This window comes from Strix uralensis, chromosome 2 (genome assembly GCF_047716275.1).
Source record: "Strix uralensis isolate ZFMK-TIS-50842 chromosome 2, bStrUra1, whole genome shotgun sequence".
NCBI classification, from domain to species: domain Eukaryota; kingdom Metazoa; phylum Chordata; class Aves; order Strigiformes; family Strigidae; genus Strix; species Strix uralensis.
The window spans coordinates 106745332-106772043 of NC_133973.1; the positions used below are offsets into that span (position 1 = coordinate 106745332).

At 39.5% G+C, this 26712-nt stretch overlaps 2 protein-coding genes across 4 annotated transcripts in view; one reads left to right on the forward strand and one right to left on the reverse strand.

Moving 5' to 3' along the window:
- Positions 1-26712, forward strand: part of RB1 (RB transcriptional corepressor 1) — an 83040-nt gene that overhangs the window by 33588 nt on the left and 22740 nt on the right. The window lies entirely within an intron of this gene.
- LPAR6 (lysophosphatidic acid receptor 6) lies at positions 13022-15980 on the reverse strand. The gene is given in 2 exon segments (XM_074859665.1): positions 13022-14470; positions 14473-15980. Coding segments are annotated over 2 exon segments (915 nt in total). The 5' UTR covers positions 15350-15980; the 3' UTR covers positions 13022-14432.

A 26712-nucleotide genomic window follows, 5' to 3' on the forward strand; every position in this document is an offset into this window, starting at 1 on the left:
TGGTGTCTTGAGAAATGCACATGGTCTCTCTGTTGCTGTATGAATTTCTTTGTGGTTTTGCCGGTCTTCGAATAAGACTGCCTGAAAGCACTTGAGGCTGAGAGCCTCTTACCAGAGCCTACAGAAAGAGGGAAAATGAGGTGCTATTTCAAGAGGCAGGCAGTATTTTAAGAAGCTTATAGGCATATAGAAGGTGCTTGTTTGAGAATTGTAACATTCAGAGGACAAAAGGCAGAGGTGGAGATACCCAAGGTTGACTCTACAAGCAAAAAGTGGCTCCTGCTACCTTCTGCAAACTGGCTTGAAGTCAGCTTACTGGTCAGCAATAAGACGTCTACCAGTTTTCTACCCAGTAATTCAAGCACCACATGCAGATAATCTGATTGGGACTTGGTCTTTCAGACTGGGAAATGCAAAGCAATGTGTTTTCAAAAATTATGGGTGTAGTTGCAGGCTTTTGTGAAACAAATTACAATGTCAACAGTAAGCACAGGATTATTTTCTGAGTGCTCTGTTTGAATGTATTTTCATGTATTGCATCTATCTTCTTGAGTTGCTAGAGGTATTGGTACTGTTTTGGGGTGGCTTATATAGCTGATTTGAGTGTTAATAGAATAGTTGAGTTGGAAGGGACCTACAACGATCATCTAGTGCCAGTAAGATATGTGGAGTGGGCACAGTGGAGGGGCTAAAAAGAAATGTGCAGTGCATATATCCAAGGGCCCTTCTACTTCATTGACTTGCGTGTCACATCTCACCTGGATATCCCCAAGCACAGGACAGTGTACAGTCTCCTGTTGTCACTCGAGGGCACAGCAGGGTTCCTTCAAAAGCTGAGGGAAGCTGTAGCAGCCAGCTACAGGCAGTTGGAGCCTGTGTGCAGGCATTCTGTGATTCTGTACTGGCCTCCATTGCCTCCTCCAGCTGCCCATAAGGGAAAGGCTGTGAGTTGTAGGCAGTGGACTGCATAGTGATGGCTCAAGAGATTGAGAAGTAGTGAAATGTTATCTATGCTGAAATGTCTTGCTGAGTCTCTGGGTCACTGCAGTGGACCTGAAGCCTGTACATTGTAAGGCTGCACATAGAAATCTAAAGCCATGAGTTCTCTAGTGCAAAAAATCGACCCATGTCTCACAAATAATGGCTGATTTAATCTGAAAAGTATAACTTATTAGCAACAGGAGAAAATGCTTCTGTGGCTGACTTGCAAGGCTGTTGAAGTCGCGTGTCCCCGAAAGGTTCAGCTGGTGAATAAAGGAGTGATTTACCATATTCTTCTGCAGTTCATTATGTGGATACTGTCTCCATGCAATGGTGTACAATGTTTACAAAGTGTCTCCTTAATTAGTAATTCCCTCAAGAAAGGGTAGGCAATTAGAAAAGTGTAGTTCATGGCATCTGTTATCTCCAAGCACTTGATAAAGGAGGAGAGAAAAGCCAGAAGACTTTGCTTAGTCATAAAAAATATCTCACTATAAGTGATTGCTTTAGGTTAATTGTAAACAAATTACCTGATAATCCAAAAAGAGATGGAATCTCAAGAAGGTTCAAGTTTCTTAATATGTTTTTAAGCATACGTTAAAATGAAGAAAAATTAAGAAAAGCATGGAATGAGTAAAACTTATGCAAAAAAATTCTAGCTTGGTAAATAAGAATAGAAACATTTGAAAAATATTAATTTAGAAACATATGCATAATGCAAGTCTGACTTCCCCCAATTATTTGCCATGTATTTTTGTTTAGTTCTTACCTTCCGCCACAGGTAGTACATTTTGTTACAAGGCTTGTCTACTCTTTGGATAGTCAGGTCTGTGTTTATGCAGTCTTTCCTCATTCTCCTGACTGCTTTAGAAAGTAGGACTTCAATATGAGTTTTAAAGGGGCAGAGCAACTGAATACAGAATAGCTTGAATTTATTGTAGTTTTACTTGTCACAGAGCTTTTGTAAGGAAAAACGCCTTGCATAGTTTCTCTGAAGAAAAAATCTTAAGTGCATCTGACCTTTATCTGACTTTGGAAGCTGTATCAAATGAATGTGAAGGATTCTGTTTCTTACTGGTATCTGAAGATAATATATCACTTCTTTGCTAGTCATTGTGAATATGTTTATTACTTTTGCATAGCAAGCTGATTTAGTCATATGTACTTTAGGAAAGAGATGAAACTTTTCTAGGTCATCCTTTCTTTTAATAAAAAAGCATAGCCAGACAAAATAAAGGGTGGAAAAAAGTTGAAGGTTCTTCTCAATAGTTCTTAATTTTGAAAAGGGGCAAGTGTCCATGCTGACTAAATAATGTGGAAAGTACTTCCTTTTTCTTAAATCTTTATTGAACCTTGAAGGGAGAAGCCTCGTTTATCCACTCAAGTATGATTTACCAGTGAGATTATGATGCTTCCAGATGCAGATTATGTGGAGATCAGTTTAGAATATGTTAATAATGCTGCATAATTTTTATCGGTAAAATAGAAATATACTGTACAATATTATTTCTTTATGGTAGTACATGTGTGCTTTGTTTCACTACAGTATTTTGGGCACTAATTTCATAACTTTAAATCAAGGGAACTGAAATTACTTTAGACTTTAAAATAAAGGTGCCTATAGCCTTTGCTTCATTTTTATCATATTTATAGAAATATAATTTAAGCCCTGGCATAGCTAAAATCCCTTTCCTGTGAAAGGGATAGCTTGTTACCTGCCAGTCAGGGAGTTCATGCTCAGATTTTTCCATAATGCTGTCAAATTGATCTGTCTTGTGGCCAGTCAAAAAAGTAATTGTTTTGAATATCTTATATTAAGGTTGTGCAAACAAATTCCAGAATCTCTGGTTTTCCCTTAGAGAAAGCCCCGTCAACTGCCTTGTCACATATTTGACTAAAGTGTTGCTGCTTGCTGCAGTGCATTAGGAAGAAACAAGGAAGAGCAGGTTTTCAGTGCAAGCAAATCAAGTACAAAGTCTGTCAATTTTCACAGTCTATTTTAAGTGTGAAATATCTGTGATATCTGAAATGCATTTGTTTCTAGGAACAGGGTTACTTAGGTCTGGGGCTTTTTTTGCTGTGTCATTCAAGAAAGTAAACACCTATGGAGTATCCATCTTCGTTACCTGTATCTGCAAAGCAATCCAGTTGTATTTCCCTGCTTCTCAGCTTGCACTCTGCTCGTAAACGGTGAATGGGGAGAAACAAGCAAGGTGTTAGATTTTTGTCATACCGCTGCTTAGAGAATGTGCTTCCTGCAAATGCCTTTTCACGTGTACAGAAAGTGAAGAGCGTGGAGTGTACACATGTTCCAAGTTGTCACATTTGGCATACTTAAAATACTTTTGACCACGCTACAAAATACTTTCTCTGCAAGCCAGCCTTTGGTGGGCCTGAGATGAGATGCATGAAGGCCTTCTGCTCTGTCAGGCTTCAGCTGCCCACTACTGGGGTAGTGAAAGGATCTTGTTTTCTTCTGCACTGGAGGTGCAGACCAACCGCAACCTTGTGCCAGCCCAGTAAGGCGGGTTAGGGAAGGAAGCACAGCCACGTTTTCCTGGTTAGCTCTACAGAAGGTAGAATGTTCTGTTGTTAACTCATCCACATGAGTACTAGGAGTCCAACGGGTATTCCTTGTAGGACTGCAGTTTTAAAAGGTTATGTGGTAGCTTTTGATATTAACAGGGATGAGGGGCAGCCATGTTGCTTTCTACGACCCCACAACAGCCCAGAACAGAATGGGAAGGTGCACTGTGGCAGGCTAGAGGGAGTTCATTTGCAGTCTGATTTGGTCTGCTAGCTTCAACTGTGTTGTTGATGTATGTTTGTGTGTGGGACGAACAGAAGTTGAACCAAAGCAGTGCATTGCACTACAGCTGTTGACACTGTAGCCTTTGACTGTATTGCTCTTTAACACTTACTGTCCTAATTAGTGTTTGTAGTTTTCAAAAGAAGAAGGAACACCACTATTGATATGTGCTGCGATTTAGAGTTGTGGTGTGGTTTGGAGTTTTAATGACTGATGCAAGATAAAGATGGCTCTACAAGGTTACTTCTCATAAAATATCACCAGAAGTAGGGAAGTGTGCTTTGCTTTATTTATAACTTCTTCCATGTAGCATCACCTGAACTGTGCTCCATAATGCTTCTCCTTTATCAGCTCCTTCTCTTGGTTTCTATTGTCAATTTAACATTTGCAATGAAATCTACAGTACTGTTTTATCACCTATTGTTGATTTAACATAACTCAATGTTTGCAATAAGTATTTGACAACTAACTATGTAGTTAATGTTTATACTCAGATACCTCATCCCATACCAAAGTCTCCTGTTGGTTTTAAATTATGCAGCTCATTGTGGCAGAAATGCCTTCTTGAGGAAAACCATGTATTCCCAAAGAGTATATATTATTGCGTTAATATGACAGACTCACTGAGCTGGAATGATAGCAGACCTACTTTGATTGTTCAGTAAGGAGAAAAATATTAAGTGGGTCCGCGTAAGATTTGCTTAAAAAGTGTTAGACAAATCCAGGTCAGGGTAAAACTGTAGGAAGTTACAGGTAAGCAAGTACTCCATAGCACTTTGGTATAGTACCAGCTTAATGTACACCCTCCTAGTCTTTGATTGTCCAAGGACACAGTTACTGTGAAGCTCACTGTACTTGAGCGCTTAGTGCCTGTTTCCTTGGATGTAGTGTACAATTTCAAATTAGGTTTCTGTGCTCCTTGTAAGGAGGAATTGAGCCATCTAAGAATGGGAGTTAGTATATTTTCTTGTGGTATGTATCCTTCTCAGTGGTGTTTTCTGTTAGGTTTATGTCTGAAGTCCTACACCCCTTTGGAGGTAGGTGTCTACAAGCAGTTTGAAGTCCTCTCTTTGATTTTGATGTCTTAAATCATTCCTTTTAAAACTGGAATAAGTAGGAAAGCTCATACTGTCAACATTTTATACAATAGGTTACTGGACAAATCATTTACTGTTGTATTAGAAGAATGCCTTTAAAACCTTGTTGATAGGCAGCCAAGTAAGGCCAGGCAGCAAGGACCAGGTATTGGGGCTGTGTCTGTACTACTGGCCTCAAAGGGACAATAGTTCAGGCTTGAGTATCGCCCCACAGTCGTCAGTGGTGTTTCATTGGCAACGTGTTCCCTGGCATGTTTTCTCATTTGTCAGCACTCCTCTGGACAATGCCTAGGCAAGATTTGGGGCATGGTGCAGCTCAGGGACTATTTTCAACTGCTGGTATGGATTGGAAGTGGAGAAAGTTTAGCTGTGTGAGTGCAAGCTGTGGTTTGCCACTTGCCCTCAAGGCCTTAGGACAGGCCGTGGCTCGTTGTGTTACCGACTACAGACGTAGTCATGGGCTCAACCACATGAGTGACTTCAGCACTGGCAAATGAATCACGTGTTCTCTTACTCTCTCCTCTGGGCTCCAGGAGTCTCTCCTCTAGGCTCCAAGAGGCGTACATGTTTCTGCACAGCAGCTGGTTTCTCTTAGGAAAGCTAGCGTTTGTCAGACATACTCCTTTCATGCCTACTATATTTTGCCTTTCCTTAGATACAGGAGTACCTAATTTGTGAATGAGGGACAGCCTTAGGCACAAAAAAATCCTCGGCTTATCCAGAATGACAACATTCGCTCACTGGAAGGATATGAACCACCTAGGGAACTTCACTGATGTGAAGACAGGCACCTCAAGAACTGCAGGCATCAGATTGCTCTTGCAGACATCACCCACCTCCTGTGATTGTCTGGATTTTAGGCACCCTGTCTCAGGAGGTTGCTATGGACAATGATTTCAAATGTGGAATTTTATAGGGTTTTTCTTAGAGGGGAAGAAGTGTGCTAAAGGTCACCAAATTATGCCATTTCACGTGCTTACCATGCTCTTTTCGAAAAAGTTACGTTATAAGGGTGCTGCTTTAACCTTAAAAAAGGAACTGAAAATTGATTTGAGGTTTTCTGTTTGTACGTACTAAATATATTTTTGCTTGCATCATGAGTGTGTTCTAGAAGCATGTGCGATGAGAGAGAGGTCACTGCCACCACTGCTGCTTGGCGTGATAGTGCTAAAGGATCATACTGGTTCTGCTGTATGTGCTTTTTTTTTTTTTTTTAAGGTAATGAATTAGCTCTGACACTTCAGTTGTCACAGCTGTGGCTGGAAAGCCGCCTATGATTTTGCCTTTATCATACAAGGTACGTTCTTAGAAGTCTGTAGGATGGTTGCTTTCTGGGCATTTGTAAATATACCATATAATATCATATATATATGTTTATATGCTTTTTTAGTTTGAGCACATATATGCACACATACTTTTTAATAAATGCATAAATAAAATATGTAAGAGTGTTTCTCCCATGCCTTTCTAGTACTCCAGAAGAGTTTCCTTTTATAGAAATTGTGCTGTGCTTTTTGAGGCTTGAAACTTTTATCTGCCTGAGCAGCTGAAGGCAAATTGAAAAACCAGGAAGAATACCAAATGATAGTCTTCACTGTCTGCACCATCACTTTGAAAATCTTCCCTGCCACTCCTATTTATCGTGAAGATGACTCAAGCTGTTATTCATGCTTGGGTGTTACCATCCGAGCAAATCCTTCAGGCTACTGGAAGAGTAACCAGAACACATAGAGTCAAGGTCCTGTGTTTCCTGCTTTTTTCTGTGTTAGCAATGTGTTCACTCCTTGGTAGGCGCTCAACAAATGTACAAAACACCCACTAGGGTTGTAAGATATTGGTTACGTTAGCACAGAATTAATGGATTTATCTGTGGCAGGTATACCAAGTCAGCCCAACCTTTAAGATGCTGTTTTGATTCAAGTACAAACATGACCAAAGGGATTACCTAAGAGACAGCAACTATGTGGAGTTTTCATTCTGTGAAACATTGATGCCATGCTTGATTAAGGATTTACGTTTTTCTCCTTCATCTACTGCTTTAAAGTATAGAGTTTCTCTTATTAGAGGGATATGAGTCCTACATTGTTAAGACTTCTGTAACTTAGGTATTTAGGCTCCCTCTGTATTTGTGACAGAGCTGCCCTTCCAGAAAGCAATTCATTCTATTTGTCTTAAACATGTATTTTATAATGGAATTATTCACTTTCTGAAGGTACCTCTTTCCACTGAGTGTAGAGAAAATCTGTCTCAATGACAAACCTCAACTAGATGTAAAATGTTTGTCTGTTAAGGTTAGTAGAAGTGAATCATATGCTTAATATTAGTTTTCATAACTGTGTTTGCCCCTTCCTTTCAGCATTATGGGGACATTAGCATGAGGTAAGTATTTAATTATGCCTAGTTTTGTTTTAGGTGGCTACTTGTGCTATATATCTCACCTATAGTCACAGCTGCAGTTTCTGTTCATGTGGAGGGCGTCTGCTGTTAGCAGTGTGGCTACAGAAGCAGAGGATATGTCATAATCTCTCTGGCTATAGATTTACAGCTGTGATAGGGTTTTATAGCCTGTGCTCAGTGGAACTTGCAGCTCTGTTGGTGAAGTATGAAGGTATCTTGCCTGTGTTTTTATGCTGGTTCCAAGTACAGAGTTAGTTAACCAAGTAACACTTGGTTAACACGATATACTATTGTTTTAGGTTTTTTTTTCCTTAAGGTTGCCCTGATTATTAGTAACATTTTAACAAAAAATGGTGAAATAGTTTTCTGGGAATCCTTGCTTTTCAAGGTTTTTTTTATATTGTCCAATTTTTTGGTGATCATACCATGGCTGTGGGACTTTCATTTGAGTCCTACTCTGTTGTTTGAACTTCAGCTTTTCATCCTGCAGCATTGCAATATCTGCATTGCAAGTACTTTGAAGAAATGTTTAAAGGTTGCCCATGAGAAAAAATATATTAGAATTCAGAGAGATATTCTTGCAGTTCTTTAATTTTGTAAAATCTTGCTGAGTTCGGGCAAATTTGATGCGACTGTCTCCTTAAATACAAAAGTAGATAATGGTTGGGTTAAATTCTGAGGCCATATCCCTGCTGCTACTTCCTTGGATGAGATTATGCTCTGTAACTTCGTAGTTTTCTAAATCTTTGTAGTGAAACAAAACCGGTGAAATGGGTAGAGTGAAGTTTTGTTTTGTTTTGGGGTTTTTTTGGTGGTTTTGGTCTCGCTTATTTTTATCTGAGCCACAGTCGTGAATAACTGTCAGAAGCTTGTATTGCACTTTCTAGCCTTATTGCTGTGTTATTTGAGCCATTCCATAGCTAATTTTTCTACGGAAGATAGAATTATCTTCTGTTAGGAAGCAAAGTTGGTGCCAAACAAACATTCTAACATGGAGGTTCTTTTCAGCTATATGCTCAATTTTCAAGCTCTTAAGGAGGTAACAGTATCTTGTCAAACTCAAACTGCCAAATTACATGTCATTGGTTGTGGGTATTTGTCTCTGCTTGCTACATTTTCTTTTAAGTTATTGCATGCATAAATGTATAGGTTTTGTGGGAGGTTTGTTGTGTGTGTTTTTTTTTTTTTTTTTTGTAGGCCAAATAAGTGCTTTTCTGCCTTTTTTTATACTGTATAAATGTATGGTATTTCAGTTATACATTTGTATCACTGAGAGTATGCCTTACTTTCCAGTAATAAAAAGTCCATGTCAGGGATGAGGATACCTCTGTTTACAACTGTTGAGTAGGCATAGTGTTCACTCTCCTTCAGAAAGGTAATCCCTCTAGGTTTTGTTCAAGCTCTTCATTTGGGTTGGGTTTGCTTGTCAGAATGGGTCAGTTGCGGGCTGGTAAGTGCCTATGGTACAACTGAGTGCTGTGCCACTAACGTCTGGACCTGTGTGCATGGTGTTCTCCTGAACCCCTAAACAGAGACTTCAGGCTTGCCCAGTTAGACTGTACCTAGTCTGAACTTGGCTTGGGTAAGTACCTGAACTGTCATCACCCTGTCCTTCCCGTTCAGAAGTTAGCCTGCCCAGAACAGAGCTTGTGCTTGGCATGCTCTGTCTGCGCCTGTTGCACCTTCCAGCGGCTCAGAGGAACTCGCAGATCTTATCTGGACAGAAATAGCTGCTGGTTGGGGTTTTTTTGCGCTTACCCGCCCACAGGAACATGTGAAACACAATGTGAGTATGCAGTACATATAGTAAAGTTTCTTTCACATGTTAAAAAATGTTAAATAACTTCAGTAAACAAATAGACCAAGAGTTTTCAGATTTGGTTTCATTAATGAAAGATATTTTTGTTAGGGCTGAAAACGCAGATATTTTGGTACTTGCTTCACCATCTGTATTGTCTTGTTTTTTTGCATTGTTTTGCTATGTACTTAACAAATATCTCCATTAAGAAATATCTGCAATGCTGTGGGTCGTTTTTTCATTACTTCATAAAAGCATCAAAGTTTTATTATAGGTGTCTCCAACTTTAATCAAGTTCTTGATGCTGTGATGAATAGTAAATTTTTTGTAATCCTGTATCGCTCCTTAGTGACCAGGAGTGTCGTCAGGTTTTTTACATTAAGAGTTGCTTTTAGAAAGTGCTTACCAGGACAAACTTCCAAAAATGAGTAGATCTAATGTTGCATAATTTTACAGAAGGTTGAAGGCTTGCAACTACTGTGTACAATTTACTTCCTTTCATAAAGCATCAATTTTTGCAGAATTCATCTGAAAAGCAGAAGAGTTAACATAGCCACAGTTGTTTTCATGTGAGATAGACTTAATATTATTCCCAAGATAATGGCATTAATTTCGAGTGCCTCCTGTTACTAACATTGCTATTTAAGAATTTTTTTCTTTAAGGCAGCAAATCACTGTTTAAAAAAGGTGGAGTTAGAGCAAATCTTAAAGCTATGTGTGTGGAAAAGTATTCTTTTATCTCTTCATAAAGAGGTAGGAACTTCTTGTTAGAGGCTTGCCTTTATCATTGCTTATGGTTTGATTCTCATGTTTAAACTGTAGAAAACTTACTCCTTCTTAGTGCAGGACAGCATTTAGTTTTGTAATAACTAGAGTGGACAGACTGTTAAATAGTAAAAATAATTTTAAATCTAAATTGTCAGTTCTGGAATTTTTAGTTTTCCAACAAAATGGCAAGTTTCGTAGAAGATCAAATGATGTGTGCAGCATTCTTTTTGCTTGTTTTAATTCTGTGGTAAGTTAAGTTTCCTTACAGGGAAAAATTGGGCTTGCTTTATAAGCAGTTGTATAACAGGAACTGGATGGAGAGAGGTGATAAATATGAAAGGCTTCAGTGTCAAAGCAGAATTAGAGGATTAGAACAAACTTCTTCATCCAACTTCTTGCAGAAGTATTAGACTGTGCAAGTGTGGCTTTCTGAATTTGCATTCATCTTTAATGAGCTCTATTGAGTACATTCTGAAAACGTGCTAATTCAGTGATTGTCAGTTGTATTTATACAATTTTTTCAGCACTGTAATTGGATAACAGATGCAGTCCAGGCATTTACAACTTCTAGATTTAGAATCATTCTGATTTACATTTTGCCTTAGCTTTTGAAATGTATCCTCCTTCATTTTGTCAGTGATGCTCAAATGCCAGTAACCCTGAGGTATAAATGATAATAGTCTAGCAAAAATGGGAACTTGTCAGGATTTACAGGTCTGCCCAGGTGCAGGCACCTTATAATACTACATTTAGTTCTGGAAAAGTATGAACAAATCGCTCTTCATTTATAAAACTCCTAGAAAATAACTTGGAAGAATAAATAATGCTAGAGGATGCTATGCTCAAGTGGGGTTTTCAAAATTAACCGTCTCAAAGTGAACCTCGCTGTAATTTTAACTGAGTTCATGTAATTCTGAAAATCTCATTTTTGGCAATGATGCTGGTTGAAATTACAAATGAAAATCACTTTCTCATTTGCAAGAGATTATGGAAGACTGTATAATCAGGAGTGATATGCAAAGGCTGAATGGCAATCAAATGCTCCTTGCCTCTTCCAGAAGAAATGAGGCAGTAATGAAACAAATGAATTTGAAACAGAAGGTTTGTTTTTTTTAGTTTTGTTTCCGCTACACTCACACTCACACACAATATGAACTTTTTACTGCAGAATGCTGTGAATGTTAAAAAGTTTACATGAATTCAGAGGGAGACAGGACAAGCTCACAGAAGATAAATTTTTAGTGTTGCTGAACACACAAACACAATCTGACCCAGAAAGTCCTGAGATGCAACTGGTGAAGTAGGACAGCACCTGGATGGGAGAAAGCCTTGTGTTATGCCTCTCCTACTGATATCTTCTTCCCCAGGCATCCAGCCTCGGCCACTGTTGGAGACAGGATTGTAGATTAGCTGAATGTTTGGGGTCTAATCCAGTATAGCCATTCATATCTTGTACCTGATCTTGTGAGCTTTTTTCCAATCTTTGCATTTCTATGACTGAGGTTACTTTCTTAGAAATAAAAGTTTGGAGGTTGATTTCTTACATGCCTGAGGTATCGTCTATGGGGTTTTTTATATTTTTCATCTAAAAGTGCTTAAAAAGATGTATTTGACTTAGTATTGGTATTTCTTTAAATGTCAAAGACATACATACTGAGTGAAACAAACTTTGACTTGCATTCTGTTCCTGAGAAAGGCAGAAATTAAAATTTCAAGCTGAATATAGAAAGTGTGAAATGGGAAATATTTTGCTTTTTAAGTAATGACATGTTGAGGTAAATCAGAGGTGTTGATAAAAAGTTTGTTTCTTTTTCCTTGTCTTTTGAAACTGCTGGTTAATTATCTAGTTATCAACGGCTGCCTGCCTTGGTTTAGATCAAAGAAATGCTTGGAATCAGCTAAATTTTCACTGCTTTTATTTTTATGGTAAGTGTGCAATATCTGCACTCTGTAGATGAAGAAACCAGACTACAAATTTGTAAGTTTTGATCCTGAAACTGAACTCGTACCCATGCCTGCATAGGCATACAAGTGAAAAATAATGTACTTTTAGGAAGTACTGGATGCAGCACATTCAGATGCTCAAGAGTTCTGACAATATAAGCCTTTTTTATTTGAGATTCCTAGGCATGACTTAGGAGTGTAACTCCTCATGTAGATTTAAATTTTAGCATAAGCTCTTACCAGAGACACAGAAGAGTTGGTCACAAAGGGAGGAGCAGAGGGAAGGAGTGCAGCTGTTCAGGAACGTACATTGCTCCATCCACAGCTGTCCAGGATAATCTTGTTGCAGAACTGGAAAAGGTGGAGAAAACCTCATCCAGTCCTGAATAGCTCGTAGCTTGGCTTTATATCAGCTTACTGTGGGAGGTACAGGTTCACTTCCCCTGAATCAGATCAGGAATTTCTCAAATAATGGTCAGATTCTCTAAATTACAGATGCTGCTTTTTTGATTGTATTCTTTTTGCTTGTTTGTTTCCTCCTCGTGGAAAGAGTCAACTATGTTTAATAATAAAAAAATACAAAGCTTCCTCAAACAGTTTCAAGATATCAAGCAATTGTACTGTGTTGCATTATGCCATAGCAAAAAGGAGAAGCTACTGCCCTGGAGAGTGAGTGCAAGGCAGAAAGAGCTACTCTTCACGTTTCCCCAGGCTCTTTGAGCTAATACACCAAGGAAAGTGTGGTTTAAAGGGGACTACCCATACATGCGACTTGATCTGCTTGTTCTGCTTTTAAGTCAGTGATTTTTTTTTTTTTTTTTCCCCCTGCAGTTTTGTAATCTCAGAAAGAGCAGCTTCTCTTTACTAGGGTGAGGCTCCAGGGTGCTCGCTGCTGTAATGCAGAGGCCTTGCTGAACAAGTTGTCAGTCAACCGACTAACAGCTTTGCCAGGCTCAGGGAGACTAGTAGCCTAGAAACATAGCCCAGCAGTGACATTAAGGGCTTTAGTCCCAAAGCCTTTGGAGGGAGCGTAATATTAAATGGGCTCTTTAGAGAGAGATGCATTGAGATCTGAGTGTATATCTGGCTTTTGAACTTTGGATTTGTCAGTGGCATGTGGAAAATGTACAGAATTTTCTAGTCTAAATCTAAAGTGCAAATTCATTTTAACTCACTTCTTATTCTTGACTTCATTTTTTGGGGGGAGGAAAAACCAACACTACTTGCTTTTACCTTTTAAATATTTATTTAATTTTACAGAAATGTTAAATTAATTTTGAGGAAAATATATACAGTGTTCTAATAGCTGGGAAACATACATAGCAGGATGTTTTAAAGCACGTTTGTCTATATATTCCTGTTTGTAACAGTAATATACGTAGATTTCTCCTTTTCCATGGCTTTGACTTCTCAAAGTATCTCAATTAATTTTGCCAACATGTAGCCCCAGGTAATTTATTTTTATACTTTATAAAGTTTGCAAGAAAATAGCATTTGAAATTTTAAATGCTCATGATAAAAATATTTCTAGGCCACAAAGGTTGAGAGGAAGTTTCACTCTAAAAATTACTGCGTCTTGAATTTCTTTATGGGACACCAGATAGTTTCCTAGAAGAAATATTTGTGTTGATGCACATGCTCATTTCTAGTTAACAAAGCTCCTGTTTTTCTAAGAAACTACTACTTTGAGATTGAATTACCTTATTTAGAGGATGTTATCATGTTGAGTTGAAGAACTTCACACAAAAGAGTTTAATAAAGTGGTACTACTGTACCTAAAACACTAACTTCAGTCAAGAGAGGTTATTTTATTATAATTACACAGACATCTGAGACAGAGGTGAGAAGAAAAACCAGTTTATCTGAGTTGTTTCCAGATGCCCTAAACTACCAGAAGATTTAATTGCTTTATGGGGGCCAGGCTTGTAGAGAGAGCATATATTTTATCAGATAAACTTGGGAGGAACTAAGTTCTTGTAGCCCATTGATCGAAGCCTCCTATGAACGTAATGGTCCTTAAGAAGGAAGGCGCTGGGAGAAAGACAGGAGGGAGGAGTAAGGTAGAGAAGAGGAAACTCCAGAGCACGCACGGTAGCTGAAGTGATATGATCAATATGGTGCTGTTTTCCTCAGCAAGTGGATCCTGCAGTGTAAACTGGGTAGTTTCATTCCCGTTCTCAGTAACTTGGAAACAGGTATCATTATTAAAAATGAGCAATTACTTTAACTTCAGAAAAAAAACCCACTTACTTTTGTTTGTATTTGACTTGACAGACAGTCTTTGGACTTTGGTTAACCTAATCTGAACCCAAAAGTTCATTTCTAACATATAACCTGTCAGAACAGACATTTGACATGAATTCTTAAAATACTTTTTCTGTGTACTATTATGCTTAACACTTTTACAGTCTTATCATAAACTTTTCTGATGTGAAGGAAGCATAATATTTACATATCAGAATATATTTCCACAGCTGAAGATATGTGCAGGCTTCTAATTCCAGTTTAGTCCCAGTAGTCTTTTAATACAGTTTATATTGTAGAGTCACTGTCAAATATTTTCATTTTTATAGTCTGAAGGCTGTGTTGAATGAAGTTTTCTGAAACTGGCCTTTCAGAGAATCTGATGTCCCGTGGTCTAGTGGACCTGTTCTTTTTTATCGAATTTTGAATTGTATCTGATGTAAAGTAGTAGACTATAGGGTCAAAACAGCAGTTTGAAACGGCAATGCACAGAGTGACGGGGTACATAGCCCTGACTGCAGTTACCACTGAACAATTAATCCAGGTCTGTGTTCTCATAAGGGAGTAAAGTATTAAGGTAACATTATAAGGCACAAAGCAGAAACAGAATATCACCAAATGGACAAAAATCATTTTGAGTACCTTTTTCTTGCTTAATTTATTCCGACTTAATGTAAGCGGTTTATTCAAAGTCCGTAAGACCATAGTAGAGCAGGTCACGTTCAAGATGAGTGGAATAAAAAACCCAACTATTTCAATGAAGATAACAATCCGGGATAGGTAGGTTTTCCATGTGTCCTCTGAAAAGTTTTCAAAACACGTTCTTTGTTCAGTATTATTACGGCGGTTTGTAGACTGAAAAAAGCTTGCTGGTGTGCTGCCCGCTAACACGGTTATCCACACTGCAGCGCAGACAATTTTTGCATTCCTTTTGGTTCGGAGAGTCTTAGATCGAAAGGGGTGTACTATAGCTAAAAATCGATCTACGCTTATGCAAGTCAGAAATAAAATGCTCCCATACATATTTGTGTAAAAGAGGGTGACAGAAATCTTGCAAAGAATGTCTCCAAATGGCCAGTTTCTTGCTACAAAGTAATAAATCCTGAAGGGTAGTGTAAACACAAAAAGCAGATCTGATATTGCTAAATTAAGCATGTAAGTTGTAGTCTCATTTTGCACTTTTAATGTACAGGTAAAAATGTAGATAGCAACACAGTTTGCTATGAGGCCAAGAACAAACACCATACTAAAGATACACCCATATAAAGTATATTTAAAGGAGTCCTCAGTGGAACAATTAGAGCTTACCATTATAATGGTATATTTAAAAGTCCTGTGATTTGGAGGTTTCTCTGGTATTTTTATTGCAACTTTTTTTTGAATTCCAGAAGAACTGTGTGCTCTGGTAAGTTTGTTGCACTGTAAGCCTTCAGAGAAGAAACACAAGCTCTGTAGCAGGGGTGTACATAGCCAGCAGTAATCACCAGGAGGTCACTCTTCTCTTCCAAGTGCTATTTGTAATCACATAGCCGGTCTTCGAAAGTCAAAAAACGTATCATTTGTGGCAGATGAGGTCATCCCAAAGCTTGCTCAGTTCCATTTTCCCCCTCGATTTGATGAAGCCGTTGTAGAACTTTCTGCCTTGTTCTTGGGTGCAGGTCGTGGTGGCGAAGTCTCGTCCATCCAAATGTGCGGGGAACATATGCTTTAGAAAACGCTTTCCTGAGCGCCGTGAAGTGTCGGCACTTGCGTTTCTCCCTCAGCCTTCTTTCTGTAAAACGAGCTTTTCGGCTCCTCGGAGCGAGCGCTGGCTCGCTGGCTGGCCCCACGGGGCGGGAAGCAAGCTGAAGCTGCTTGCGAGGGCAGAAAATGAAATTCCAGAGCGTGTTTGTTCCTGTAGAGCACAGCCCTGGCGTCCTGCGCCCTAGCAGCCTCTCGCCAGCCCGGCTCCTTCTGGAGAGGAGAGGAAAGAGCTCAGGCAATTTGTAACATGACATCACAGGAAGAAGAGGTCGGACTCTCTGAAGAATGGTTTCAATTCAGTTTGTTTGCTTTCCCCTAATCTGATAATGTGTCTGCTGGGACTGTACCTTGCAGGCGTGCAAATGGTCACCAGCAGAGTGCTGCTGCTGCAGCTGCAGCCTCCTGTTAACTCTTTCTGCACTCCCTGAAAGGTCCTTTGTCAACGGGGCTGGAGTCCAAAAGCTTTGTTGCAAAATCTTTTTTTCTTCACTTATGAGAAGACTTTTCAGTGTCTGAATAACTCTCGCACCTTAAAATCCCTGGGGATTTTTTGGAGATCGTAGTAATTGTAGGATTTTGTATTTTATGTAGGACTGAATTAACGTTACATTTTTGATAGGTATCTTTGCTTGTGATAGCTAACACGTTAATTACCAGAAATCAGCTGAGTAGTTCTGTCTTGATTCCCTCAGTACACCAGTACAAACCTCAGGAGGGACAAATAACATTGATAAGTAATTCAATAATTTCACCAAATAATTACTGAGAGGCATAAATATTATGAACCTCTGGTTGCTCTTGGATGTTCCTAGGACTGAGATATGTTGCAGTGGGAGGAAAAATTTTTAATTTGTTCCATATTAAAAACCATATCCCAAGTTCTATTTCTAGTCAGAAAGGTGGTTCTTTTTACCAAAAAGCTTCTTTTTTAAAAATTCTGTGGTACAGAAAGCATTTTTTTCAATATGTGATCAGAGAATTAATATACTAAAATAAATCCTGTGCCATGCAATCGTTTCTGAAAATTTAAAGGGGGCCAGTTACCACATATGCACAAAATACTCACATTAGTCACTGATTAATGAAATGAAAACATGTTGTAACTAATTAAATTGTTAAGTAAATATAAAAAAGCGCAGCTCTTTTTGCCTTTAGGGGCAGATATGAGATAAATCTCAGTTTAGACAGACTCATTTATTTAACAACAGCTTGGATAGACTCACTTCTGGCATCAAAACCAGTCTATTTCTAAGTCTTAGAATAACAAATCTCTTAATATCTGGCTGGGTGGCATGGTTCTTTTGAACTAGTTTTTAATCAGTTGTACTTGAGCAAGGCTCTGGGCAAAACCTTTCTAGTCTTGCTGTAAAGAAGAGTAAATAATAGCACTTCACAGGGGTTTTGGCATAGTTTCTTAATGTAAGATATGTCAGACAAAATTCAGGAACATGCAAAAATGGGTCTTGCTTATTTTATTTCAAGTTTTCTCTATGTTTCTTCTGTGAAATGCTTTCACCTTGATTTTGAGGTGAAATCAAGCAGTTTCACTTCAGTAGGCTATAACCACGAGAAACCTTTTTGACTATTTTTGGAGCTGTAAAGCATAGTGCATTTTCCACTTCTAAGCAAGAAATGAAAATGTGAGCTTGGCAGAGTCTCTTGTACGTCCAACTTAGCTTGTACCTTAGCATAAAGTTGCCTTACCTGGCTTTCCTCACAAAAGCAGTTGTCACATGTGGTTAAATTTTGTTTCTATTCTCAGCAGCCTTGCATGGTGAAAGGGGACTTCTGCGAGAGCATCGGGCTGTGGGAACTCTGAGCTTAGTTTTCCTGCTCCAGCTTTGTTTGCACAGGAAAACTGTGTGGGGCAGGCTCAGTTACTGGAATGAAAACCCCTGAAGTACAGAAATTTGACGTCACATGTCAAAACCTCAAGCAATAATTCTCATTTAGAGAGAGAAACTAATGGAAATGCGTATGTGTCTCTTACTTATTAGTAGTTGATTTTCCGTTTGGGCAAAGGTGTGGGTGCACAGAGACAGGGTGGGGATGTCTGACCTGGGGCACTGTCCATTTTGCCATGGTAAATGTGCTTTAGAGCAATAGTGAAAGTGCATCCTCAGCCTTCAGTTCATCTGTCAGAGCCGCTGCCATGCTGTGGCCCACATCGTTGCTCCTGTTACGAACATGGGCACTACTGAGCTGTATTTTAGGGGCTTGGGTATGTGCTTCTGTTGTCTTTGGGACTTTCTCTTGCCCCTGCACCTTTTTGTTGCAAACCAGTATATACACTTTGCACTAATTGAAGAACTAACTGACATTTGTATACTTCCAGAAATAGCATTCAGCTGCAGGGAAATAGCATCTCCACCTGTGGAAGAAAATTTGAAAACCCTGAGTTGGCAGGTTTTTACTTCATATCGTGTTTCAGTGAGGAGGTATATGATTGAGCCGGCAGTCTGAGTCATTTTGGTGTAAAAGTGTGAATGGCAAAGGTGAATTGCGTACCCATTTTCTTAATTTAGATGTGGCTGATTGTTACCAAGCAGTGTTTTAATTTGTGTGAGCTTCTCCAAGCTGAAGAACCTGCATTAGCGCACCAGGAGCTGCGGGAGTCAAGAGCAGCCTCCCTTCTGGCCGGGCTCCAGAGCAAGCAGGGAGGAAACTTCATCGCACGCATCACATGTGTTGTATCTTCCTCTGGTGTTACCCTACTCTTCAGTGCTGGACTCAGACAGAAGTTATAGCCAAAGGTGAAATGTATTTTGAACTTGTCTCGCGTACTGCATTTAGCCTGGCACTGATGCTACTACTAAAAGCTCTTTCTTTATCAGAAAAGTTGGGTCATGTTTCAAGATGTTGGGCTCTGTGCTGTTAGATTCAGAAAAGCCTTCAGTAAGCCCCAATGCTTTCAAAAATAAAAAAAGTGTTTATCAGTTGTTATGGAGGAAGAATTGATGTGGTAATGACCTTGCTTAAGCTCCTTCACCATGGGCAAATTTTCCTTTGGGATGGGGAGGGGGGTTAGGCAGGAGGAAGCAGCTGCAGGGAGGGCCCTGTATGCTGAGGGTTTTTTTTCTCCAAAGGAAACAATGCTGCCACTGCAGGGAGATACATGTGTAAGTCCTGTCTGCCTTTCTACATCAGAGATGGGAATGAGTTAGGACCTGTCATTTGTTGCTAGTGCTAGATGAGCAAAGACTGCATTTCCACCACAGGCTTCCTGTGGCTCTTGAAGAAGCATCGAAGGCAGAGTGAGCATGGGCTCCTTAAAGCTAAGAGCTGATGAGATGCTTGAAATCATCTCTCGCTTCATCAGTGAACAGATTTTGTACACTTCGTTAGTCGGTTACTACTTAACTCTGCTTATATGAGTTTGGATACCGAAGTTTAGATATTTAGGACTCTTTACACCCTTGAGCAATCTTGGATTTGTGAGGCAAACCTATTCCAGCGTTGAACTGGGTGTCAGAGGAAAAGTCCTTATAACCCTAGCAGTGTGCTAGTAGAGCAGCTGTAGGATACTCTGCCACCAACAACTGCTGCCTCCTCCTACCCCTAGATGTCATAGAGTTGGATACTTGCTCTCATTGAGGACACAGGCAGGATTCCTTAAGAAGTCCAAGTTGAGTGGTAAAGAAATATTTCACTGAAGTAAAGTATAGGAAGGCTTCCCAGGCCTTTGGAGTTGTTTTGGCCAGTGTTCCTCTGGTGTTACCCTACTCTTCAGTGCTGGACTCAAACAGAAGTTATAGTCAAAGGTGAAATGCATTTTGAACTTGTCTTATGTACTGCATTTAGCCTGGCACTGATGCTACTACTAAAAGCTCTTACTTTAGCAGAAAAAAACAACTTCAACATTAATAATGTTGTAATAAATTCTTACAGTGCTCCCAAAGCCAGAGTATGCATTGTTAAATGAAGTTGTCAGATGCAGAAAATACTGTATGTAACTCTATTATTCCGTAACTAATGTTACTGCTTATAGAGGCATGACTATGTCACAGTACAGGCATTTGTTCTCACTTCGGTTAAGCAAGTTTATGCAAAAGAACTTGTGCTATCTGTTGCAGTGAAGACAAACCCTGGCAGGACAGTATTTTCTTTGCCCTAAGTGTTATTACTTATCCAATCATTTTAATGGATTTTAGCATTTTTAGTCTATTTACTGGAGTTTCTCTCTGAGTGTGTGTATGTACAGGAAGGAATTTATTACGGTTGGGACATAGGGCTGGGAGCCAGGAAGTCTGTTTCAGGCTGTGCCACAGATTTTCTGTTCCAATCCTGGCAAAGTTTTTTATGACTTTGTGCTTTAGCTTCCTTCTGTGTAAGAGCTTGCTCACTTCCTCACTGGGATGTGGGGCCATCTTAATGGTTAAATATAGTTTTAAGTCCTTGGATGAAGAACCCTTTATTAAATATGATATTGAGATAATTACAGTGGCTAGTGAATGCTATAAATATGTAGGAAGATTAAAATCTTGTATTTTTAGATTAGATTCCTGCCAAGCAAAAGGATCTATTAAGAGACTTCACTTGACTCAACTCCGTAAGTCTATGGAGAAGTAGGTACAGAGAAAACAGGGCTGGGACCTTCGATCTTCTGAGCTACCTTTCAGGAGCTGCCTGCTCAGACACTCATAAATCACTGTAAGACTGCTTCTGGTAAGTGGCTTACTGCCTTCTTAAATGGCAGTGATGGTGTCCACCCATGGAGACAGTGTGAAGTAGTTAGTGCACTGAAAAATTCCCTTTTTCCCCCCTTAAAAATTTTCCAGTGTAGTAGGCAAGTCTTTAAATGAGTATTGTAAGACTTACGGTGAACAGACTATTTTTATTTAGGCAGACTAATCCTGCATGACTACGGCATAGCCAGTCAAAGGCTCCTCCATATCAGGAAACTTGTTAGCTTAATGCAAATGAAACTACACATATAAATTACAAGTAAAAGTTAAAAGAAAACTGTAAATATTTTCTGCTGAAAGTTTGATCTTCTAGAACCAGTCTTCCTGATGAGTTTTTCTTTTACTAGCTATGTTCAAATACATAGCTGCCAAAAATTTTTCAAATACTAAAAAAAAAAAGGCAAGAGAAGCTGAAGTATTTGGGCTGTGACTCTATTAGGTTCTCTAATTTAAAATAATTTCTCTGTATGTATAATTGCTTGAGAAGGGAAAGGGAAGCTCAGAATAAAACGAGAGTTATTAATTCCTGTGCGTTTGAAACAATTCTAAAGAGAAAAGAGAAGCATTTCAGTTTCCTTTATAGGAAGCACAACTACTCCTCTCCTGCTTGCAGAAAGAGGAAACAATTTCTCTCCTGTCTAAATTCAGGCTGCTAGAATCCTTTTTATTTTCTCTTGGATTCAAGGAGAGAAAGTAAAGGTATTTTGGGTTGCAGTCTCTCTAACTTGAGAACAAAGGATTGCTTTGGTTCTTTGTTCTTAAAAATATGTGCAAAGACTATGATAATCATGCTTCAAGAAATGCAGGTTTTAGTCAAATTATAGTTCTGAAGCAACTTCTTCACAGTATTTGTTGTATGTCCGTGGGTAAGCAGTTTCTTTGAACCACTTCAGTTAGTTACATGAAGTCTCTTCCTTGCTGTTTCCTATACGGTCCTTTATATACCTAGTATTATAAAGAGAAGTGGACTACAGAGAACATGTTTTTTGCTTAAGAAATACTATGTAAAAGCTGATATAGGCAGAAAGGAAAACCAACATGTTGATTAATAATTTGTAAGTAACTAAAGGGTAAATAATGATATTCTGTTGCTTTCCTAGCTGGAACCTTCTCCTTTGAAATGGAATTTCGGATCTGAAGTGCTGCTGTTGGGACTGTGTTCAGCTGTCACAGTATCCCTTAGCCTAATGTAATTCTTCAGAATACCTACAAGTCTGCTTGAGGCTTTCTAAATACTCTAACTTACGGGGAACTTCTTAAGAGAATGGGAAAATGGGAGCATATTTAAAAATACCACTAATTTGACACTCTTGTTTCATTTTGATTTTGCTGAAAGCTTTTTGGAGCAGGGTTTTGGGAAAAGCTTTCCATGCACAGTGATGGAGAAAAGTGCAGAACTCTGTACTGGAGTTTGTCATACGAGTTCTGAAGATATTTTTAGAATATTTCATTTCAGAAAATATGATATCAGGCCCAGTCAGCATGGGTTTATGAAAGGCAGGTCCTGCTTGACAAACCTGATCTCCTTCTACAACAGGGCGACCTGCTTATTGGATGAGGGAAAGGCTGTGGATGCAGTTTACCTTGACTTCAGTAAGGCCTTTGACACAATTTCCCACAGCATTCTCCTGGCGAAACTGGCTGCTCGAGGCTTGGATGATGGCACGCTTTGCTGGGTAAAAAACTGGTTGGATGGCCGGGCCCAAAGAGTTGTGGTGAACGGAGTTAAATCCGGTTGGCGGCCGGTCACGAGTGGTGTCCCCCAGGGCTCGGTTTTGGGGCCTCTCCTGTTTAACATCTTTATTGATGATCTAGACGAGGGGATCGAGTGCACCCTCGGTAAGTTTGCAGACAACACCAAGTTGGGTGGGAGTGTTGATCTGCTCGAGGGTAGGGAGGCTCTGCAGAGAGACCTGGACAGGCTGGAGCGATGGGCTAAGGCCAGCTGTAGGAGTTTCAATAAGGCCAAATGCCGGGTGCTGCACTTGGGCCACAACAACCCCCAGCAGCGCTACAGGCTTGGGGAGGAGTGGCTGGAGAGCTGCCAGTCAGAGAGGGACCGGGGCGGGGGGGGGCGGTGGTGTGGTGTGGTAGTGTGATGTGGGGTGTGGGTGGGGTAGACATTGACAGCTGGCTGACCATGAGCCAGCAGTGTGCCCAGGTGGCCAAGAAGGCCAATGGCATCCTGGCCTGTATCAGAAACAGCGTGGCCAGCAGGGACAGGGAAGTGATCTTACCTCTGTACTCAGCACTGGTGAGGCCGCACCTCGATTACTGTGTTCAGTTTTGGGCCCCTCACTACAAAAAGGACATTGAATTACTCGAGCGTGTCCAGAGAAGGGCAACAAAGCTGGTGAAGGGTCTGGAGCACATGTCGTACGAGGAGCAGCTGAGGGAACTGGGGTTGTTTAGTCTGGAGAAGAGGAGGCTGAAGGGAGACCTCATCACCCTCTACAACTACCTGAAAGGAGGTTGCAGAGAGCTGGGGATGAGTCTCTTTAACCAAGTAATAAGTGATAGGACAAGAGGGAATGGCCTCAAGTTGCACCAGGGAGTGTTTAGACTGGATATTAGGAAGTATTTCTTTACAGAACGGGTTGTTAGGCGTTGGAATGGGCTGCCCAGGGAGGTGGTGGAGTCCCCATCCTGGAGGCATTTAAGAGTCGGGTTGACATAGCGCTGAGGGATATAGTGTAGTTGGGAACGGTCAGTGTTAGGTTAATGGTTGGACTAGATGATCTTCATGGTCTTTTCCAACCTAGATGATTCTGTGATATGTGCCCTCTGCTTACATTTTAGAGCTGGTTCTTGGCAGTGTTTGGTTTGTTGACCACAGTAGTTGAGACAGAGATTGAAAATGTGGGATTAGTTTTTTAAAGCACAGTACTGCAAGTTTGAAAGTAATTTTTGTGATAGCACTAATAGAAATGTGCAGTGTCAAACAGTAAAAGAAGCTTTGTTATCTCAGAGGTCCAGTTAATGCTAATGAACATGTTACGCTTACCTGGAATTATGTAAATGGTGTCATGGAATATGCAGATTGGTTGTTTGCATTGTAAATACACATGAGCAGTTACAGCAATGTTTTAGGCCACTAACAGATGACTGATAAATACTTACACGAAGGTTCTTGAGTTGCATTTTTTGTGTAACTCATGGAAAGTCCCAGCAGCAGGTTTTGCTTACACTCTCAAATGTTTTGATATGCAAAGTAAGTTTTTCTGAGAACGCAATTATAAAGCTATCCAGAGGGAGCAAGCAATAATTGGATATTATCAACATGTCCATTTGATATCTGATACATTTAAAACAGTGGCCCTCACCTCCCTCTAATATTATGCAGCAAGAGCGGGTAAGAAATGCCGCACCTGCTTACCCCTCCCTGCAGGCTCAACTTTCAATTCTTCATTTTGTCTAGCTATGAACAGTGTGTGTGTATATGTTTTAGGGGTTGCTGATTTAAGCCTCTAACCCTTTATATAGTGTCACTGTAAGGAAGAAATTACTTTGCACAAAGAAAATCACCGTTTCCATCGCATCTTCAGAGTAGTTTAATGAGCCCACTTGACAAGATAGGAAATTCTTGAAAGATAACTGGAAATGGTTCTGCTACTGTGTAGTACAGTATTTCCAGGGACCCTACAGTGTGTGTAGTAGACATTGTACAGTTGTTTATTAGGGACAATGACATGGAGAGTTGTCAGTTTATAACATATCCAGATATATCCTGAGGTGGTGTTTGGAGTTACAGATTAATTCAGGAAAACTTTTTTGAGTATACTGCAGCGTATTCCCTGGAGAAGAGGCAGCGTGGCATCGTGCATTAGAAGTGTATGGTAGACATCAGATGATTATGATATATAAGTAAGTCTAGTTGATCTTACAGTAGGCTAGTAGAGGTTAGATAACATGAAATCTTTTTGTGCTTTAGTGTATGTATTGAGTGGTTTAAAAGGGATAGGCTAAAAAGCAGAGTAGAGAATCGTAAAGATGAAAAGCTTGAAAAGTGGACATTGATGTTGTTCAGAGGGAAAGAAAATGGAAAAAGGATTAGTAAACAAACTTAGGAACATGATTTTCAATGGATAGGAATAAGGTGAAAGGAATTTCTAAAATGTCAGGTAGGAAGAGAGGATGCCTTAATTAGAACAAAATACCTGAGTTCCTGAACTCTCATTTATATTTTTTTGAACTTTAAAAAAGTATGTGTTTACTCAGTCAGTCTGTAAACATGGTTGAAATAATGTCAGTATTTGAAATGTCTCTCCATCTTATACACAGGAAATAAGTCAAACGGCTTTCCCTAACACTGTAGCAAGTTCTGGCCCTACTTAAGCTTATACTTTCTAAATCTTAGGTATTCAAAGTTTAATTGAAGTTGGCAGAAATTTGCCAAATGTTCCATGACTAAAAATTCTTATTCAAAATACTTTGCAAGAGCAAAACATGTTTTATAAAAAAAATTTCAGCTGCTATAATAAGCAAATATGAGGAACAATAGGAAGGAAATGGAAGAATCTTCATGAATTATTTTGGAGGCTATGCCAGACATACAGTATGAAATGGGTCAGGGGAACAGAACTTGTAGAAAGAAATTTGTCATTTGTTTAATTCTAAGGCAATTACTTTTTATTTTTCAGATCTTTAGTTTAAGTTTTTGCCCACCATGTATTCCCTGGCCAGGATTGAGGTAGGCTGGTTCCATATCAGGCTTACGGGTGTTTATCCACATAGTTCTTGAGGATGTATTTCACTCCCATGCCAAATTACTTGCAATCACCTCATCAGGTGCTTGCAGCCTCCTGCAGTTTTGGCTGAATGGAGGCATCTGACTTTGAGAGGATTTTAACTTCTACTTGTCAGAGATAGCACAAAGCCTGCAGTCACATTCCTATTCTCTTTTTTATAAAGGATAACATTATGAAGCTATTGAAAGAATTTACCATAGTCATTCAATAAGATTTATGTGAATTCATATAGTTTAAAAAAAATACCTCTGGTATTAACTTGGTTTCCTTCACAAAACTGGAATGTAAGAAGTAAGGAAAAAAAAAGTTCCATAAGAGTTGTTCAAGCTGGTAAGCTAATTAGTGTAGATAAATACTGACATGAAAATGCTTGTCAGGGGAGAAGTGCTGCCAAAAAGCAGAACTTGGACTTGATTAATGTGAAGAACTGTAACTTGCTAAATGTTTAAGTCAGCAAATAACCTCTTTAAATTCTGCATCATAAGATCACTTAAATTATCATTTAGCATATCATTAGTACTGGTAAACAGCAATTACAAGTAATTCAGCTGACTTCCCCCCCAACTGCTCTTTTCTTCCAGCCCATATCCTGAAGTTCTATGAAACAAATGCAGTACTTTATGAACTTTTTTATTATGTTGTTGACTACGTTTAGCACTTTTATTTACAGGGTGGCAATCAACTAATACCTAGAAGGTAAGAAAGGAAATGTCAAAACTTTGTAGGAGGGACAAAGAACATGTTTCTGGCATGATACTTTAAAATTTTCTGCTGAAATCTCGGAAGGAGTGGAGTGAGGCTCTCAAATGGAAAAGACAGAGTACATGAGAAACGGCAGAGCCATTTTTTCATCAGCCGAGCTTCTGCAGAGGTCAAAGTTGGTTGAAAGAACATTTGTCACAAATGCACCATTTTCACTTGGATCTGTATTAATAATCTTCCTGGAAGGGGCAAAGCGTTTGTCTGGGAGACATCGGTTTGACCCTGACAGGAGAGGGGAGGCCGGAACCCTTGTTTCAAACTCTGAGCAAGTGCTCTCGTTATGAGGTATTTCTCATCCTTTGCTATAAGAGAGCGAGTCCTCTGAAACAAGGTTGCTTAGCCTCAGAAAAAGGGACTACATTGAGAACAGAAGCTTTCCCCTGCAGTTCCCAGTGAGCTGTCCATGCAGTGGGGTTTGGCTCCTTCAGGTACTTTCAGTGGTGGTGTTAGAATGAGATCTAACAAGATCTATTAAGCATATGCTGTCCTGCACACCCCTTACTCAAGTTTCTGGGTTTTGTCAAACTTTCTCAGCTGTTGTCTGTGGTGGTTTAGTGGTTCAGTGGTATAGATGGAAAAAAATTAACTTTTGGCTACACAAGTCCTTCTAATCTGAGGTAAAAGCAGTAGTATTGAAAATCATTAGCTCTAAGTTTCAGTAGTTACATCATGTTTGAAAGAAACAAAGAAATATTGGTTGATACTGGGGCAGGGGCTAAGAGTGAGTGGATTAGGT